General features: G+C 37.1%; 1 protein-coding gene across 1 annotated transcript in view; it reads right to left on the bottom strand.

Annotated features, from left to right (window-relative positions):
* The window catches only part of LOC106883526 (DENN domain-containing protein 5B), a gene marked incomplete at its 5' end in the record, with an annotated part of 134,389 nt that overhangs the window by 90,348 nt on the left and 22,180 nt on the right, over positions 1–21,861 (bottom strand). Inside the window, 2 exons of the mRNA XM_089348318.1 lie at positions 11,762–12,566; positions 13,907–14,091. Of these exons, the coding sequence (XP_089204444.1) occupies positions 11,762–12,566; positions 13,907–14,091 (990 nt within the window). The remainder of the gene's footprint in view (positions 1–11,761; positions 12,567–13,906; positions 14,092–21,861) is intronic.

Below are 21,861 nucleotides of genomic sequence, written 5' to 3'. Positions count from 1 at the left end.
TGAAGATCATACTTCATCACTTTGTCCATAGCAGAAACATAATTCATTTTGTTGTATGATAAATTATTTTACATGTCTGCATCAGTGTATATGTTATAAATCACATACTACTATTATTGTACATTTTACAAGCTAATACAGGTGTAGACAGTTAGTTCATCAGATCTATAGAATATCACAGTTACATCCATTCTTCTTCAACTTCAATATACAAAAAGTATGGAGAGACAACCTTGAAGAGCTGCTTAATCAAGACACCACTGTTGACAGTGACATTCTAGATTTCATCCCAACACGATTCCTAAAGGAAGTTACCAACACTCTTGCTGAAATGAAAGAAACCATTGTCATCCTAAAGAACAAGGCTGCTGGGCCGGACAGGATCCCTGCTGAGATTTACAAAATTAGCAGCAGCCGACTCCATGGCCAAATACACCAACACCTCATCAAGATTTGGACCAATGAAGAGATACCATCTGACTTCAGAGATTCAGCCACTGTGAAGAAGAAGGGAGAACAATCTGAATGTGGAGATTACAGGGGAATCTCCATGCTTGGATTATGAACAACTGCTTAAAACTATTAGTTGAGGAAATTCTTCTGGAGACTCAAGCAGGTATTAGATCATCCCAGGGAACCATTGGTATGATCTTCACCTCGTGTTAACTCAGAAAAGTGCCATGAATAGTATCAACCGCTGTAGATGGCCTTCAATGATCTGACCAAGGCATTCGATTCTGTAAAAAGAACTTCTGTGGGACATTCTCTCCATCTATGGATGCCCTCCTAAGTACATCTGCATTCTAAGATTCCTCCATCATGACATGTTTGTGACTGTCCTGGTCAAAAAAGGAACATCTGATCATTTCCAAGTAAAAATGTGAGTAAAATAGGGATGTGTTCGTCATCTTCATCGCTACCACCCTGCACATCATTAAAGAAGATCTTCTATCAGGTATCAAAATCATTTATTGAACCTAAAGGAAATTGTTCAACCTTGCCAGTCTCAAGTCCAAAACTAAAATATCAGCCTCTTGAAATCAGCCAAAACAACAAGTAACGAGGCTCACATCATCGAAAGTCAACTGAGGCAGAGTGGGCATGTTGTTGGAATGTCTGATGACTGATCCCTGAAACAGATCAATTCTCAGCTGAAAGAAGGAAACAGGAAGAAGGGAGAACAGAAGAAGGGCTACAGGGATCTGTTGAAGGCCAACATGAAAAATTGTAACAGACTTCAACAACTGGGAAGAAAATGCAAATGATCCAAACTTCTGGAGATCCCTCATCCGTGAAGGAACAACTACATTCGAGACAAACAAATGTGAAGAACTAAAAGAAGAGCAAAGAAAGAGCAATAAGGTACAACTGCAACCCAGACCAGATCTCCACCCCGACCGAGGAACAACCTGCCCAGTAATGCGGAAAATGCTTCAAAGCCCAAATTGGACTCATTGGCCATCTTAGAGTGCATCAACAAACCAACATGGACGAGAAAGAAAACTATCATCCCTGAAGAAAGACGGATAACCATGATGACAACAACAACAACGACAAAAAGTCATTTTTGAAATATTATTGATTGGGTTTACTGGGTTTCAGCTGCATAGGGGCACTAGGCATTACACCATCCCAGGGAACCATTGATATCACTATGCATTACACCCTTGTGTTTTGGTTTAGAGCCTCATTCACGAAAGGAGCTTTTTTGTGAGTATCACCAAATTAGATAAATCCACATATTGCTTGTTAAACACAGACACACACACAGAGGTGAGCACATAAGTGCAAAACAAGGTGGAAAAAATAGTACTCAAATACTAAAGGTAAAGTAATATGCTTTTATTAAAGCTGCAAAATTATCACAAAAACTGTTACTCAGAGTTTCATGCTCCCATTCGTCAGTTGTGATAAAAACTAAATTAAAGTTGTGACGGTACATATAATATAGTGTGATGTGTACATGAATAAGCTGAGAAAATCAACCACCCAATCAAATATAGAGAGAGAGAGAGAGAGGTGGGGGGTGATGAATGAAAGTGGACAGCAGGCCAAAGAGATATAAAATATTTACAATGTTCCAAGCTTTAACATTTTGCCAGTAAAACAACCAGAACCATCTACAGGCAGAAATAATTTAACGATAATCAATCAATCTGACATACTTTCAAATGGACACTTTTAAGGAAATCTAAAAGTTTTGCTGTAAATTAAATTGTGCAATTATTAGGCATACAAAGTTCAATTACTTTTCTTATGTAATTCTATTAGCTTTTTTAAAAATTTTTTCCAATCAAAACTGACATAATTTTGTGTTGATAGGTATTTTTAAAACCCCTTTAGGTAAATAATATTAAGAATTAAAATATTATCACCAAGTACTCATTAAAATCTTATCAAGTAAATAATGGTCAATCTGAAGTAGTTTATAGAATTGGTCGAAGAGAGACATCTAGAATGACAAAAGAAGTGACTAAAAAAACAAGTTTTCATTAGGTACAAGAATTGAGTGCAGAAACAAATATTAAAATAAAGCATCTAATTTTATTCATTGTATCATTTGTGCTAAGTCAACCATGCTGATAGGATGATCATTCTTAATAATTTAACTCGTATCATACAACATAAAGAAGTCTACCATATTGGACATCAGCCCATTCACTCGCACTTACTGTGAAAGCTGTTCTAATATTTTTGTTAGCATAATTTCTGTTAAAGTTCACTGCTGTTGTTTCAATCAAGCCAGAAAATAATGAAGAATTTACTAAAATAACATTTTACAATCACAGGCATGGCTGGGTAGTAAGGAATTTACTTCCCAATTACATGGCTTGAGGTTCAGTCCCAATGTATGGGAGACTGGGGAAGTGCCATCGGTTATAGACCTGGGCCAACCAAAGTCTTGTGAGTGGATTTGGTAGATAGAAACTGAAAGAAACTGTATAAGTGTGTGTGTGTGTGTGTGTGTGTGTGAGTCAGTCTCCTTGATTTCACATGATATTAGTAAACAAGTGTCACCATCATGCAAAGAATGCCCAGTTCCAATCTTTCGTAAATACCCTTGCTTAGAAATGGAAAAAGGTTGGTGTTAGGAAGGGTATCTGGCCAGAAATATGTAAGCTTCAATAAATTCCATCCTACCCATAAGAACGATGAACCTTCCTTTTTGATGATGAAGCTAGTCTTTGGAATATAACATGAACTTTTGATGGAAGGTTTTAATTTTGATCAGTTTAAACAGGGAGCTTGAATCTTAGGACCAGGAACAGTCTCAAGTAGTTGGTATCAAAAGAGTAAAGACTAATACAACACCCCTCGGAATAGTATATGGTCCTGCCCCTGAACAACACCTACCTGAGATTACTGATAAATACGAGCAATAAAAAAAATTGTTCTCCATTTATGAGATGACTAACAAGACAGGGACAATTATTATAATTTGGTGAAAGCTGCTCTCTCTCTCTTTCTCTCTCTAAATATATATATATATATATATATATATATATATATATATATATATATCATAAATATACAGAGATTAGCATTGAGTTGCTTCTCCAAATATTCTTGTATATATATATATATATATATATATATATATATATATATATATATCCCTTAACTCTAAGGTCTTACCATCTAAAAAATTATGCTCTATGGAAATAACTGGGTTCTAATTAATATTAGTTTCGTTGGGTTGTCCTAAGGAGACGGGTAAAGATTATTGCACTGCTTCAGTGTATTACTAATACATGCTCAGATAAAGAGGAAATTTAATCCAGCAGCATCTGGACAGAATATCATCATTTAACCATCCATGCTGGCATAGATCAGATGAGTCGACAGGATCTAATGTTTTCCAAAGAGTGCATCATACTCCTGTGACTGCTTTCACCTGGTTTCTACACCTGGATGTTCTTCCTAACACCAGTCACTTTATACAGTATAGTGGGTGCCTTCTTTTTTCATGCCACCAGCACTAGTGAGGTCACCGTGTCCTTTGCAAGACTCAGAACGAGAGGAGGATGGCTTTATGTTAGCAAATGAGGAGATAAGAGAAATGGCCTGAGCAGGTCAGATTTTTTGTTTCTGGGGTGTAGAGGAGCTCCAGGACTACTTACAATAAAGAAGAGTGTGGAGCTGATTGAGCAGGGCAGGGAAGAGATAAGAGTTGTGGCGAGGAAGGATCTGTGATGATCCTCAAGAGTGGTGGGGTTGGGGTGGGGTTGGGGTGGAATCAAGGAAGTAGGAATGGGGGGGGGGATGGAGGTTGCAAGAATGTATGGGGAATGGGTGAGAGAAGGGGTGGTAAGAGATGCCTGTAAAGATATGGTAAGGTTGAAGGGTGGTGTAGTGAAAGGGGTGGGGATAACCAATGATGCAGAAGATTGGGTGCGTAAGAGATGGCTGACAGTGTAGGGGGAGAAAAGTAATGATGATATAGTAGACAGGGGATGAACAAAGGGAAAATTAGATGTGGTTGAAAGAGAGAGAAAAGAGGGAGGCACAGAGCATGAAGAGAGTGAGAGAGTAATGTAGTGAGAGAGGGTGAGAGGGAGAATATGCATCTATAAAACTAAACACTGTTAGATATTTAATCTGGTGCTTAATGGGTTTTTACCAAATCCATTACCTTAACCTATTAGCATTCAGATTATCCTGTCAAATTTAATCTTTATTTATTCACATTGTTTTGAATGAATCATGTATTATCTTGTAGCTTTCAGGTTTTGATAATGTGGTTGTTTATTTTTAGAATAACATTGAAGAGTAGGTTTGAGAGGTCTGATCTGGTCAGTTTCAACATAAAACAGGTAGAATAATTTTTGGTTGGGTTTGGTTGGTTTGAATACTAAAGGGTCAACTTGTGTTAATATTAACAAAATAAAATTAAAAAACACCGAGTACACTGAAATTATAGATATTTAGTCAATGTAAGAGCATCAGAATATTTAATTCTATGTAGTGATTTCAAATCTTACTAGTGTTGACAAAAATCCCCCACAGTACAACATGAGAGTGTAAAGTATAACTTTCCCTAATGAAAATCTGGCTTTGAAAGAAATCAATGAAATGAATAGATGGACAGCTACACTGACTTCTTATCTAAGCCGTAAATAAAGTAATGATAGCAAATCGACAAGCAACTATTTTTTGCTTATATCAGCTCCAGATGGTTTTGTTTCCACAGATGAATCATAACGACAGTAGTTGCAGACATAATTTTATGAAAGATTATTTGCCAACAGATAAAATAAACTTTAATAGCTTAGATAATTGAAAGGATAAAAGGCTTAGATAATTGAAAGGAGGTACACAAAGTAGTAGAGGGGACCCTCTAGTTTTGTTGAAGACAACTTCCCTAATAGTAGAGGGGAGTGATAAAATGCCATACAGTTCATCAGTGGATTTATATGTAAGCCTAGGGTCTCAAACTTCAAAGGGCCTCTAGCCAAGGTAGGTAGATAGGTAGACAGATAAGTAGATAGACAAATAGACAGACAGACAGATAATCAGACAGACAGATAGACAGACAGACAGAAACGTTTCTTTATTAGCCACACAGGGCTAAACACAGAGGGGACAAAATACAATGTAGAGCTTTTCTTTTGAAGAAAGAAAAAGGAGAAAAATAAAATTTCGATTAAAAGGGATCATGAAAAAAAAAAATAGCGAGATAGATAGACAGGCAGACAGACAGGCAGACAGGCAGACAGATAGACAGACAGACAGACAGGCAGGCAGGCAGGCAGACAGACAGACAGACAGGCAGACAGATAGACAGACAGACAGGCAGGCAGACAGACAGACTGATTCTCACTTCAGTACTGAGTATGTAGATTTTCACATTTTCTCAAGAATCAAATGTTTCAAAGAAATATACAATTTCATCATAGAATTTTCTTAATGACTGTGGAATTTCCATGGGCACTGCTAATTAATGATAATAATGACCAACAAAAGAAACAACTAATTTTATAATTCAACTTTCTCTTTACAAATGTATCAAAATCCGTTTATACACACACACACACACACGCGCGCGCGACTGGCCTTGTAGGGTTTTCGAGCGAGATCGTTGCCAGTGCCCCTGGGCTGGCTCTTGTGCGGGTGGCACATAAAAGACACCATTTCGAGCGTGGCCGTTTTCGTGCGGCTGACACGTAAAAGCACCCACTACACTCTGAGTGGTTGGCATTAGGAAGGGCATCCAGCTGTAGAAACTCTGCCAAATTAGACTGGAGCCTGGTGTAGCCATCCGGTTGCACCAGTCCTCAGTCAAATCGTCCAACCCATGCTAGCATGGAAAGCGGACGTTAAACGATGATGATGATGATATATGCACACACATATATATGCAAGCACGCACACACACCATCATCATCATTGTTTAAATGTCCGCTTTCCATGCTAGCATGGGTTGGACGGTTTGACTGTGGACTGGCAAGCCAGTGGGCTGCACCATGCTCCAATCTGATCTGGCAAGGTTTCTACAGCTGGATGCCCTTCCTAACACCAACCACTCTGGGAGTGTAGTGGGTGCTTTTTACTTACCACTGACACAGGAGCCAGTCTGGGGGTACTGGTATCAACCACATTCAGATGGTGCTTTTTACGTACAATCAGCACAGGCACCAGTCAGGGGACACTGGCATAGAACACATTCGCATGGTATTTTTTACATGCCACCAGCATGGAGAGATGGTCAGGTGGCACTAGCATTGACCCACGTTTGAATGGTGCTCATTACATGCCACCAGCATGGATGCCAGTCAAGCAGCACTGGTCACAACTACAATTTCGGTTTCACTAGACTCAACAGGTTTTCTGAAACACATCACATTGCCCGATGACTCAAGCGTACTTTTAAATGAGCTGCTTATGCAACACTGGCATTGGCCACGGCTGCGATCTCACTTTACTTGCCCGGTCTTCTCAAACACGGCATATCTCCAAAGGTCTCAGTCTCTTGTGATTGCCTCTGTAAGACCCAATGTTTGAAGGTTTTGCTTCCCCCCATGTCTTACTGGGTCTACCTCTTCCACAGGTTCCTTCCACTGTTAAGTGTGTGACACTTCTTTACACAGCTGTCCTCATCCATATGCAACACATGACCATATAAGCTCAGTCATCTCTTCTGCACACCACAGCTCGTGCATCTTATGTCTAACTTTTCTCTCAGAGCATTTACACTCTGTTGTGTATGCACACTAGCATTACACATCCAACGGATCATATGAGTTTATTTCTTTGAAGCCAACGCATATCCTCAGCAATCACAGCCCATGTTTCACTGCCGTGTAGCATGGCAGTTCACACACATGCATCATATAATCTACCTTTCACTCTGAGTGAGAGGCCCTTAGTTGTCAACAGAGGTAGGAGCTTTCTGAACTTTGCCCAGGCTATTCTTATTAGCCTGGGCAAAGTTATATTATATACACCACAAGGGTATTTAAAACAACACACTCACTCAGAGAGAGACACACACACACTCACGTACACACACACACTCCCACACTCACAAAAAACACTCCCACGCACACACACAGACGCACACATACATACACACACAGACGCACACATATGTACACACCCTCACACATACATACGGTTGCTCTCTCTCACACACACACACCACAAGGACGATTAAAACAACACACATACTCAGAAAAATAGATATACGCACAGTCTCACGTACACACACCTAACATCCCCACCGACACAAAAAACACACAAACACACATACACACGCACTCACGCACACACACGAACAAACACATATACACATACACACACATGCGCACACACAACACCCTAACAAATATTAATCACACACATACACTCACACAAACGTGCACACACATACACACACCATCCTACCATAGATAAAACACACGCATACTCATATACACATGCCACACGCACGCACGCATACAGACATAGACATACACATACATATGAACCATCACACACATACGTTTGCTTACACATGCACACATACATACACACACATACGCACACATACGTACACACCCTCACACATACATACGGATGCTCTCACACACACACACCACAAGGACGATCAAAACAACACATACATACTCAGACAAAGAGATATACACACACTCTCACATACACACACCTAACATCCCCACCGACACAAAAAACACTCAAACACACTCATATACACATTCCACAATAAACTCTGGGACCAATAAAAATGGCACACACACACACACACACACGGACACAAACACACATATATACACACACACATAGAGATGTGCACAAAACCAGTCCCAAAAACCATGACAGACTGTCACAGACCAACCAAAAATAAAAAAATCTTCTTTAACTCTTCTTCCCTCCCACCCCAGCTAGCCAGTCATACTGTCTCTTAAGACAGTAAAACATTCCCTCAATATACACAAGAGAAAAAAGCCAGGTCAGTTCCTCTTCAACTTTATTCGATTGTCAAAGAATATGTATAAGAATATGTATATGTAGTTTTCCATATGTGTATTTTCATACACCGTTTTTAACACTGTTTTTAACAATTTCATTTTAATATCAGAGAATGTGTGATAATCAGTATGTAACAATACAAAGTTCATACAAAGCTTTATACTTTAAATATATTTTATCATCAAAGAATGTATATATGCATTTTAATACTTGAACTGTTTTTTAACATTTTTTATTATTCTCAAAGACTTTTGATAATCTTTTTCTAAAAAAGTGAAACCGGTTAAGTAAATAAATATCTTTAAGATAAGTGCATTTTCAAACCTTCTTTCATATATATATATATATATATATATATATACACATACACACATACATACATCCTCATCTGTTTTTCATGCTGTGCCTGGTTCCATAGTCTGCTTAGGCACGGTTTCTACAGCAGGATGCCCTTCCTAACACCAACCACTTACCACTTTACAGAGTGTATCAGGTGCTGTTTACATGACACCACACACACACATCTGTATATATACACACCGACATATATACACATACATCAATAGCCATGTAAACTAGTACACATGAATTGATCACTACACTGATCACTATCCAAAGTCAAACAAAAACAAAAATCAATAAATCAGTTAAAAACCACAATAGAGTATTATTATTCTTTATATCTCATTATTGAGCCAAAAAAAGACGAAAGAGAAACAAAGACAGGAATATATTACTTATTTCTAAGAGTTTCTATTCTATTTGCTTTAATGGACTAACTTGTAAACCATTCAATTTCTGTCTATTAATCGACTTCAATTCATCATCATTGAATGTCTACTTTTGCATGTTTGCATGGCTCAGATGGAAAATGTTGAGGCAGATATTATGCAGCCAGATGCCTTTCTTGACACCAATCCTTACCAATTTCCAAGCAAGGTAATATTTCTCCATGGCTGGACAGGCTTTTCATGGAAGACTAGAAGAGAACAACACTGCTTGTGTGACAGTGACACTCATTTACAACTGTCACAGGATATCAAAACCCCTGTTGTGTGTTGTACACACAAACACACACATATATGTATAAACATACACACATGATGGGCTTCTTCCAGTTTCCATCTACCAAATCCACTTGCATGGCTTTGGTTAACCTAAGCTTATAGTAAGATACTTGCCCAAGGTGCCATGCAGTGGGACTGAACCTGAGACCACATGATTTGGAGAACAAGCTTCTCAACCACACGGCCATGCCTATGCCTAGCTGTATAAAAAAATGTTCTTTGGTAAAAAGAATAAAAACAAGATTGTTAAAAAATAAGGAACAAATCTACGGACTACAATGTCCATAACAAGTTACAGAATAAATGAGATATTTCAAGCTGATCTTCTTCGTAAAATACCAAACCAAAAGGGGGGGGGGGGGGTGAGTAAAATTATTTATTGCTAATATTTTACTCCCTACTTAACAATAGGGTTTATCTGGTTGAGGAATAATATTTTAGAACACTTCTATACTCTCATTTATAGATTTTAAATATAAATATGGATTTAGAAAGTAAATACTTAGGAGAAAAATAAAAAGATCATCGTCATTCAATGTCTGCCTTCCATGCTGGAAGTGCTTGAACAGTACAACAAAATCCGACAAGCCAGACGACAGCACATGGCTCCAGTGTCTGCTTTGGCATAGTTACTGGAGCTGGATGCCTTTCCTGATGCCAGTTACTTTACAGTGTTCTGGGTGCTTCTTTTTTCCATGGCACCAACAGCAGTGTGGTTGCCAACGTCCATGACAAGACCTCTTAACATAATGGGGGTATAATATTCAGGGAGGTGGGCTACCGCAGCAGGAAAGGGAGAAAAGATGGAGATGAGTATCAGAGCATACACTCAAGATACAGGACGATGGATAAAGAATAGGGACAGGGAATTGAGGATGGATAGGTGGGTAGGTTGACAGATGATTAGAGATGAGGAGGATGCAGTGAATAGGAATCACTGTTTAATATCAACTAAAGGAAAATAGGAGCGGGAGAAGGAAGTGATAGATGGCAAAGTGGGGGGGGGGGCAACATTATAATAAAAGCACATTTGAGAAATAAGGAGATGAAAAATATAAATACAAGAAGATTAAAAAAGAAAAAGAGCAACATCTATTTGAGAAAAATCAAGTACCCATATTTCACAGATCAATAATCTTTCATGTACAAAAACACCCTGAAAGAAAGTCACCTATAATATAATAGAGTGTCATTAAAAAGAATGGGGGGGGGGGGTGAGAAGCACAGCATACAATGAGAGAATGTAACTGATACACACTAACATATAACCACTAGATTTTAACTATTGTACCAGTTTAGTAACAGTTCTTAATACTACTACTACTACTACTACTACTAAGAAGAAGAAGAAGAAGAAGAGATGTGGCTGTTTCAGCTGCTATGAACAAAACAGTTAAAGAACAGTAAAGAATAGGAAAATAGCAAGACTTCGTAAGGAGAATGCAAAAACTGTGGAGGGCTTCTGCAAAAGCAATCCCAGTGGTCACAGTTACCCTCAGAACCAACAGCAACAGAGGTGTCATCATCATTCAGATGGGAATAATGAGGATTGCATTGATGTGTATACATATCTTGTTTCTATTTGGAACTGCAAATGGTCCTGGATATCTAAGGAAACTAGTGGAGACCTGGTATCAAGGACATCAAATGCAACACATCTGGTGATTACAAGTGACTACAGTTTTGTAGTCACTTCTACTACATACTAAGAACAGTAAAATATATTTTATGTCAAGAGGACAATAAGATCAACACCATCTGCTGTCAATCGTGGTGGCTGTAGAGGTATTTGTTGAAGCCCATGATAAAAATTGATTTAATCACAGATCTTATACTTCACCATATTTTACAGCCGTCTAGTTAAATATGCACTTTTGTAATTTAAAATGTTGCCCTTAAAACTGAAAAACAAAAAATATTGCATAGCAGAAAAGGTAGAAGCCAGAAAAAGGTAAGACTCTTTTCAGTAAATTGACAAGAATTTCAAATATTGCTACATAAGTTAATGTAGTTCTCTTAACACTGTTAAAAGTTGGTGTAAATTCATGAGCGCCTTAAGATAAATTATCAGGGAAAATAAAATTATATGCAGACGAAACAAATATATAAAATTTTGTGCTTACAACACTGAAAAATAAAACTATATGCTTATAGCACAAAAAAATAAAATCATGTGCTTACAACACTGAAAAATAAATTACATGCTTAGAACTCAGATAACTTACCAGAACTTTGAATAGTCTCACAAGGATAATAGGTGGGTGTATGTGCTTCACCAGATTTCTCTTTAAATAGTTTCACACGATTGTCAAAAACCTTCAAATAAGGATCTGGACTTTCCCATTGGGAAAGAATTTTATTATCAATAAGTGTTGTGAACATTTGAGTTTCTATAAACGGTGAAAGAAATGGTAAATAAGCTTCTGGCTGATCACTCAAGAATGCAGCTTTGTCAAAGTTTTGCATCATTTCACGGTTGCTCAGCCATTGTTCCATGTTTTGTGAAGATGGAATGACAAATGATTCATAAGAACAGAACATATGTACAAAACGATTGAGAAAGACTTCACGTACAGCACTGTTAAATTTGTGCTCAATCAATTCTTTTGAAGGCATAACGGACACATCTTTAGTTAATGTTTGACTCATAGAGTCTTTGTTTCGGTTGTTGTCAGATGGATCATCGAAAGAATCCCAAACACCTGCCTTTTTGGCCAAGGTTGATATTTTAACCCATGCTTCGTTGTTTTGCAGCATTTCCCATTTCTTTTCAGGAGATGTGTTCCAACTATGTTGGTCACTGAACAATGATGAGGCACTCTGTTTACGTTGCCCTCCCCCCTTCCGTGAACCATACAAAAGCTTCCGATCAAGGCTCTGGCTTGTGTAATTGTCCTTACTAAATTCACTACGGTACCGAGACAATAACGCTGATAATTCCAATATCATATCTTTTTGGTGTGGAAATAATGGTAAATCCTCAGGAATGTCCACATTATTCTCATCAATATCCACAAAACACATACTAGCCTGAAAAGATAGGAAAACATTCAGTGTTGAGGACACAATGAATTATTCAATTCTCAATCTATGGATTGATTAAATGAAATACAACAACTAAAATGAAACAAGATACAAACAGACAGTTTTTAAAGTTTGTTAAGTTAAAGTAATACAATTCTTTTAGCATTCTATTCAGTATGAACTGTGAAGGATTAGCTTCTGTAACCATATTTCTACTGAAATACTCTATCTTTGTTTCAATTTATTGTGAAAATAAAGAATTTAGTAAAATAATTATCATATTAAAATATTGATTCGAACACACATTAACATGGAATCTTGATCACTTGGAAGCAGGAAGTCTGTATCTTAAAACCAAGGAGAGTCTCTAGTAGGTTGGTATCAAACAGTTTAATCCTTGTGTTACCATATTCTATTCAAATATGCAACCTTTCTTTTTCAGAACATCATTTAACATGAAATTTTGATGAAAGGTTTAATTTTGATGACTTTAGAACAGGAAGTCTGTATCGTACAACTTCAAAATGCTTAATCACACTTCAAGACTGTTGAGATCTAAAATAAACTTTTAGCTTGGAATCAGTCCCACATGTCTGCCTATAACCTACAGTCCTACATTACAGAGAAAAATAAAAAGAAGGGGGGGGGACTCAAGTTTTATGCTAAATAACAACAACTCCAGTACAGTTGTTGTTTAGAACCAAAACAGCCTTGAATGAAGATATTCAGGACAAAAAGTATTCCATCCTTGATCATCCCTCTTTACTCAGGCATTGCTTACCCTGGATCACATCATCTAATGTATCCTTTTTTATTTTAAAATAGACTTTACATAATGTAATTTGAGGGTGATGTAACTGCAATTTCTAGCAAGTCATGCAACCACAGAGAAGCTCCCTAAGTACCATAGGGAAAATATGGCATTTTAACACTTTGAGCATATTAAAGTATTATATTTATTATTTATGTGTTGATAATAATTTTTACTTGTTTAATGTATGTAGTATTACATCAGTGTATACACCCATTTCTGTACCACACATTATCACCACCAACCAACTACTAAACTTTTTTGAAACAGTTGTAAAGATTTTTGCACCAAATATGTTTATGTAACATCTTTCAGAAATGATATAATACCAGATCTAATTACCTGTCCATTTTTTTGTCTCTGTTCATAAAATGAGTGAATGAAATGAAGAAACATCTTAAGTCATTGATTCTCGTGTCAAAATGTTTGCTCAATAAACAAATATTATAGCAGAAATCTTATGGAACATATTTAATGTATGCATGTTTAAAGAAGAGAGGAGAACTGGTATTTATTTGAAATGGTATTGTCTTACCTCACTAGGAAGTTTCAATTCCGACCGATCCTCTTGCCCATGATGAAGACCCATGATGAAAGGGACTGGTGCATCAAGAAAATGAGACAGAGATGCCGGCAAGATTGGAACATAGACATGCTGCCATGTAAAGGGGAAAATAAGGGTGCACAGGGCTTCAGCCACCAACATGAGTCTCTGGTAATCTGAAATACAGAAATATCATCATCATCATAACAATTACTATAATATTATTAAGGTCTCTTATGATTTAGAACATTGGAAATAAAAGTTTTTCATTCATTTTAGGTTCATTTTCCCACGTTTGCATGGGTAAGTTGAATATATTGAGGCATTGTTTTACAGCTGGATGCCCTTTTTGTTGCCAACTCTTAGTGGGTTTTGGAATAAGGGAGCTCTTATTTCACACATCATCAAAAGGCTGAAGTGAGATGATGATTTGCCAACAGATGTAACAATGAGCACACTGCATGAAGACACTTCTCAAGCTCAAATGTAAACAAACAAACACATACATACATGCAAAATATTTCCAGTGATTGGAAAGAAATGAAATTAAGCCCGTTAGATACAGAGTTAATTTAAATGTGAAATTGAGCACAAATGAGTTGAGAACCCAACTGGACATCAAAACTGATTCTTTCAAGAGAAATGGCTGGAGTAGAAGTGATAAGTTGTCATACACTTACGGCTCTCTGCAACTTCCATCATTTGCAATGCAAATCAATGATGCAAGCTAAAGGGGGAAAAGTACCTTACATGAATGGCAGAAGATTGTTCAAGGGGTAAATTAAGAAAGTGAGAGTATGTAAGGGATAATAAATAGATATCAGATTGTAAACCATTTCAATAGGTTAGTGAGGCATAAAGAAATGTTTGCTGTACATAAGGGGGCATGGGGCTTCAACCAACAACATGAGCCTCTGGTAATCTGAAAATGTGGTGAGGTATACTGAAATGTTCAGCTTGTCTAGTAATAGAGAGAAACCTACATTAAGACGGTGGCTCTGTTCATAATAATGACAGTTACAATGGTGATGACAGTGACAACAAAGATAAATTTAAATAACCGACATTGATTAATACTTTCTAAATATAAATGGTTAAGTCAAAGTAATGGCAGTGAGGTTCTAAGTTGGCAAAGAGTAGAAAAACATCCAAAACAATATCTATAACCCTTTTTATTTGTTTCCATTTTGTATCTTTGTTCTTTGACATCATCATCCTTTAATACTCTCATTCCATAATGGCATGGGTTAGCTGATTTGACAGGATCCAATCAGTACAAAGACTGCATCATGACCCAATGGCTTCTTTGGTATGCTTTCTACAGCTGAGTGCTCTTTCCAATGCCAACCACTTTATAGTATGTACTGGTTGTATTGTTTGTGCTACCAACACAAGTGAGGTTGCCAGGCAACTGGCAAGACCATAAACCCCAAGAGAGATAACTTTATGCTAGGAGATGAGGGGTTAAAACATGAGAGAAGGAGCCAGAGTAAAGCAATTTGATTCAAAATTCCTCCATACTAACCATTTCTTTGGTCACTATTCCACTATCAATTATAACCAACTCTAATATAAAACATGTTCTACCAAATTCAACATCTCATACCATTAAGTTCAAAAACGAATCTAAACCTGACTGATAGCATTATTAGTTTAGAAAATAAATTATTTTATTTCCTCGTTATGTTTATAGTTGTCTTCACTATAAATATATATACATTTCCAGATGTATGAAGTCAGACAGGCTCTGCACATCTGAAGATGCAGTTACTGATCCATGCCGATGAAACTTTGAATAGTGTAAAGCTGAGTCAGTCTGTGATTAAATAGTTGCAACTCTAATCGGTGTTGAGTGCTGCTTTCTTTTGTTTGTTCACATACCTGTGTGTGTGTGTGTGTGTGTGTGTGTGTATAATAAACACAGCTATAAAAACACACACACAGTAAACACTGCCACACACACACACACACACACACACACACACACAGAGTAAACATTGCTATAAACATATAATTTGAGAATATCTAAACGTATACCTTTATTACAGTTCATAACTGAAATTCATATGTAAGTATTACAATTAGTTAGGAATTATATATACTCTGCACTAGCTGCTTACTTATATGAAGATATGTTGCATAAAACCATTCTGAAATGTGGTATGTCACTGGCTACAAACCTACAATTTCAAAATGGTTACAACTATTTCGTTAGGAAAAACCAAAACATATCATTAATGTTACATTATAATTATGTTAAATGAAAACACTAGCTTTGCTTGATTACAGAAGGAAAGTATCTACTAGTGTGCTGTTGAAATCTGTAGAAACATAATAAAAGTGCTCCAACAGATTACGGTTAACCATCAAGACAAGAAACTTGAATTGGGAAATATATAGCAGAAAAAACTTGTTGGTTACAAAAGAGTCATATGCCATAAAATTATTAATTTCACCAACAGAAAGAAACAACATAAAAAGAAAAAGAAAAAAACCTAAGTGAAATCAAGAATTGACTAAATAAGACAAATATTATATTCCTAAAAAAATCTGCTCATAATTCAGGACAAAAGATTTCAAATGACTTCAAGGGGAAAATTTTATTTTACAATTAAAAAAAAAAATCGTTATTCAATCTAATTTTAATTTAAAAATCATGATATTTAAGATGAAAGTAAAATACATTTAAGAAGAAAAAAATCTATGAATAAAATATTGGAAAATTATAAACCAACTTCAGATATCTTCATGATTTTTTATTGTTTAAACTTTTAGTATTTCTAAAATACCTGTTCTGCCTCCTTCCTTCATATCCTAACCTTCCATTACCTGCAATAAAGCTACCTTCCTCTACTGCAGCCCCACTTGGCCATTTTGTGACTTGCAAAATGACTATGAAAAAGAGCACCAATACAATTTGTAAAGTGGTTGGCATTAAAAAGGGCATACAATCACAGAAACCATGCCAAACCAGACAGTAGACCACAACATAGTTCTCTGAGCAGTGGGAACTTGTCCAATCATCCAACCCATGCCAACATCGAAGACAGACATTAAAATTTAGGATGATTATGGTTTGGTTTTGTGCCAGGAAGAAGCACCACTGATGCTGTATTTCTGGTAAGGCAGCTGTAAGAGAAATACAGAGCCAAAGATAAACCTCTGCACTTGGCTTTTGTTGACTTGGAGAAAGCTTTTGACAGGGTACCCCGATCCCTTATCTGGTGGTTGATGTGGAAACTAGGGATAGACAAGTGGTTGGTGAGAGCTGTACTAGCCATGTATAGGGATGCTACCAGTAAGGTGAGGGTTGGCAATGAGTATAGCAAAGAATTTAGGGTACAAGTTGGGGTTCACCAAGGATCAGTGCTCAACCCCTTCTTGTCCATCATAGCCCTCCTCACAATAACAGAGGAATTTAAAGATTCAATCTGTAAAAAAGGCATAGGTAGAAACTCCATAAGATGCACCCGGTGTAAGCTTTGGACACATAAAAGGTGCAGGAATATCAGAGGAAGGTTAACTGAGAAAATAGCTTCTGTATGTGGAAGATGTACAGGTACAATAAACACTGAAAATGTGCAGAAAATAAACTCCATCAACTGGGGTGGGGGTGGGGGGTAAGCTAGAGGAAGTAGATATATTCTGTTATCTAGGTGACGATGTTAGTAGCAGAGGTGGATGCTCCGAGAGTGTAGCTGTGAGAATAAGATAAGGCTCGGCAAAGTTCAGTGAGATCCTACCCTGCTGGCAACAAAGGGCCGCTCTCCTAGAGTGAAAGGCAGATTGTATGATGCCTGTGTGTGAATAGCTATGCTACATGGCAGTGAAACATGGGCTGTGACAACTGAGGACATGCATAAGCTTGAAAGAAATGAAGCTGGCATGCTTCACTGGATGTGCAATGTCAGCGTGCATGTTCAACAGAGTGTAAGCATCTTGAGAGAAAATTTAGGCATACAAGGCATCAGATGTGGTGTGCAAGAGAGACGACTGCACTGCTTTGGTCATCTGGTGTGTAATGAATGAGGGCAACTGCATAAAGATGTGTCGACCTCCAACTGTGTAGGGAACCTGTGGTAGAAGGAGACCCAGGACAAGGTGGTGAAGCATGATCTTCGAACATTGGGCCTTACAGACCTGTCAAATCAAGTGAAATCATAGTCGTGGCTGATGCTGGTGCCACATAACTGGCACCCATGCCGCTGGCACGTAAAAAGCACCTTTCAAGTGTTGGGTCCAAACAAAATGGCTGAACTCCTTTTGAGTGTTGGGCCATACAGAAGCAATGACCAAGACCTTTGGCATTGAGCGTTGGGCTTCACAGAGGCAAAGTAGCTCTAAGTTCCTTTCAAGTGTTGGGCCTCATGGGGGCAATGACCAAGACCTTTGGCATTTGTCGTGCTTGAGAAGAAGACCCTTTCAAGCTGAGCAAAATCGTGATACCGGTCTCATGCACGTAAAAGCACCGAATACACTCTCGGAGTGGTTGGCATTAGGAAGGACATCCAGCTATAGAAACACCATGCCAAATCAGACTGGAGTCTGGTGCAGCCTTTCAGCTTGCCAGCCCTGGTCAAACTGTCCAACCCATGCCAGCATGGACAATGGATGTTAAATGATGATGATGATTATTATTATATGTAATTTATCTGAATTGAATTCCATGTCTTGCAACTCAAGTTTCAAACCAACAGTCATTTATGGTGTGAAACTCAAGTCATGAGAAAATGAATTCCATTTAAATAAACCTGAAAGTCAACATTATGTAATGTTCCCTTCTTCATTTGTCAACAAACTAATTTTTTAACACTTTTATATATAAGATTTGAAAACTAATATTTAAATAAATGATTATGAACAAACTTAGAAAATTTCTCATTTATCAAATTCCTTTTAAAGCAAGTTACCTAAATAGAAAATATCCAAGATTTATTTAACTTCCTACAGGTGTTTACAATTAATTTCAACAAGTTTTAAACAAGAGCCAAAATCCTAATCAAAGCCATTAAAAATGTTACAAACACAATTTTAATTATATTGTGTGAAATATTTTTGTCTAAGCCTAAACAGGTATGAAGACAACTGTATATATTACTTGCATTATATATTCATAAAAACTGAAATGCAGTAAATCTTGGAATAGAAGTTGTGTTTATATCTGCTTTAAATGCCTTGCAGAATGCTTTCCAAGCTGGGAAAAAAAGTACGTACAGGAATTATTTTTGATTATATAAATACATAAGTATTTTGGAAATTACAAAAATTAAAACAACAGGTGTTTACTTTATCTAAATATTAACTTGCAGTCATGCTCTCAACTATTCTAATCAGATCAGGTGATAATAATACAGGTAACAACATGTTACATTCTCTGATATTTGAAAATTTTGGACTAGAACAAGCAAACAGGAAGGAAGGGGTTGAAAATGAGTGAAAACATCACAGTTAACCATCTTCATCATTTAGTGTCTATTTTTGATGGTGGCATGGGTTAGATGGTTTGACTGGAACTGGTAAGCTGTACAAGGTTCCAGTTTGGATTGGCATGTTTTCTACAGCTGGGTGCCTTTCCTAATGCCAACCACTCCAAGAGTGTAATGGATACTTTTTATGTGCCACTGGTATGGATGCCATTTGTGTGACACCGGCAGAGGTGTTTTTACATGTCACCAACATGGCTGCCTGTTATGTGTCACCAGCACCAAACACAGCAATGATTTCACTTGGCTTCCCAAGTCTTCTCAAGCACAGTAAACCAATATTTTTCAGTCTATATAAAACATAAAAATTCAATTTAGCAATTTGATTTACACTAGAGTAACAGGAGCTTCAAAAGCAAAACTATTATGTGTCTTTTATTAATCCTTTTGATGCAAACTCATCTGACTATCATCCCTGGTTCTGTTACAAACTTCTTGTTTGAAAAATATCTAAATTTAAATGTTCTACCAAAATTCCTGGTATACTTAAGTTCAAAACATCAGCTTAATAAGTTATTTAATTAAGGTCTTCATTATTTTCAAAATTAATTGAGATAAAGGTAATTCCATCAGAAAGATGATAATGAAAGGAGTTAACCCTTCTGATACCTACTTGCTTGTCACCTCCCCTACTTGTATGGTATAAATTCCTTGTTTTAAAATGCTTCAAATGAACACCACCCATCAACATTTCAGATTCACATATATTCTAAACACCAGGTTTAGGACAAAGTCATTTTACTAAATTCTTTGTTATTTTCAGAATTAATTGAAACCCAGATAATATATTTCAACACCAACTAATCCTTGTGAGTGAAATTGAAAGACAGAAGCTGTAATGGAAGCTTGTCATACATGTGTGTGTGTGTGTGTGTGTGTGCATATATATCATCATTTAATGATGATGTATACGCATGCATGCACACACACACATGCTACAAATGGCCCTGGATGCAAAATGACAACAGTACATGACTAATAAGCATCTCTAGGAAGCCTTCCAAAAGTGATGGGCAGCACAACACAGAATGAGGTCCCAGCAAATCAAATCATTGAATGTGACACCAGGAAGAGGCATCAAAACCTGTGCTCTGCGGCCCTCACACTTGTGCGAGACTTTGATATTTACTGAGAACCTGAAGTAAGACACAAGATTGGATTTTAGCCATGAACTGAAGGTGACGAGGATGGATCGAGATGCTTAGTGAAGAGGCTTTGAGGAACAGATGAAAGCCTAGCCAAAGTAAGCGTATAGGTACAGGTGTGGCTGTGCGATTAAGAAGGTTGTTTCTAAACCATATTGTCTTGAGTTCAGTCCTATTGTGTGACAACTTGGGCAAGTCTTCTGCCATAGCACTGGGATGACCAAAGCTTTGTGAGTGAATTTGGTAGAAGAAACTAAAAGAAGCCCATCAGATATGTATGTGTGAGGGTGGGTGTGAGGGTGGGTGTGAGGGTGGGTGTATCCTTGTCTTGACATCATGTGATGATTGTATATGAGCATCATCATACAAGCAATGTTGTTTGTTTCCAGTCATGTAAAACATGTTTTAGCAATGGGGAAAACATGTGAGAATTGGTGACAGGAAGGGCATCCAGCCATAGAAAATCTGCTTCAAACAAATTCCATCTGACCCATGCAAGTTCAGAAAAGCGGATGTTTAAATGATGATGATGATGATGACAGGTTTACATTCTGCATCTTCACATGAAACTGTTTGAGTGAAACGATAACGTTTACAGGCCCTACTAACAAACTGCCTCACACCTCCAGGCTTTTGAAAAGAAATAAAATTAAAATATTCCCTTATTTGAAGAATAGTTAAGGGTTTGTGGCAGGGAGGGCATCTAGCTGTAAAATAATGCTACAATAATAAATACTCATCCACCCCAAGGCAACATGGGAAAATAAAATGGATATAAAATGAATGAACATTTGTAGCGACATATTTTCATATTTTGTGGCAAGATGAATGTGACAAAATACAAAAAAAAAAAAAATCATATTGCTTGTAGTTTTGACTGTATCAAAACATTTTAATCATTTTTGATAGCTTCTGCAAAATATATTGTAGCACACAACATGAATTAAAGATGAAGCAAATTTTATTACAGGATTGTGTGTTCGGTAATTTGTTTTAGCATGATTAAGGTCATACTGGAACACCACTTGTAGATGTAATAAGCAATCAAAACAAGAATGTTACACAACTGACACTGCAAGTGATTATCAATTAAGGAAAGTATGTGATTATCATAATTTCCAAATGTTCAAGTTTCCATATTTCTTCATTGATAAGAATATGTTACTAAAAGGCAGAGATGAAAAGGAAAAAGATTAATGAAAAAAATATGCTCCTTAACTAGCCAGTACTCACACACACACACACACACACACACACACACACACACACACAAACATGCAGACATCTATGCATGTCTGTGACTCAGGCCAAACATGTA

Source organism: Octopus bimaculoides, chromosome 3 (assembly GCF_046866305.1).
Source record: "Octopus bimaculoides isolate indiv1 chromosome 3, ASM4686630v1, whole genome shotgun sequence".
NCBI classification, from domain to species: Eukaryota; Metazoa; Mollusca; class Cephalopoda; order Octopoda; family Octopodidae; genus Octopus; species Octopus bimaculoides.
This window is presented reverse-complemented; position numbering and strand designations above follow the sequence as displayed.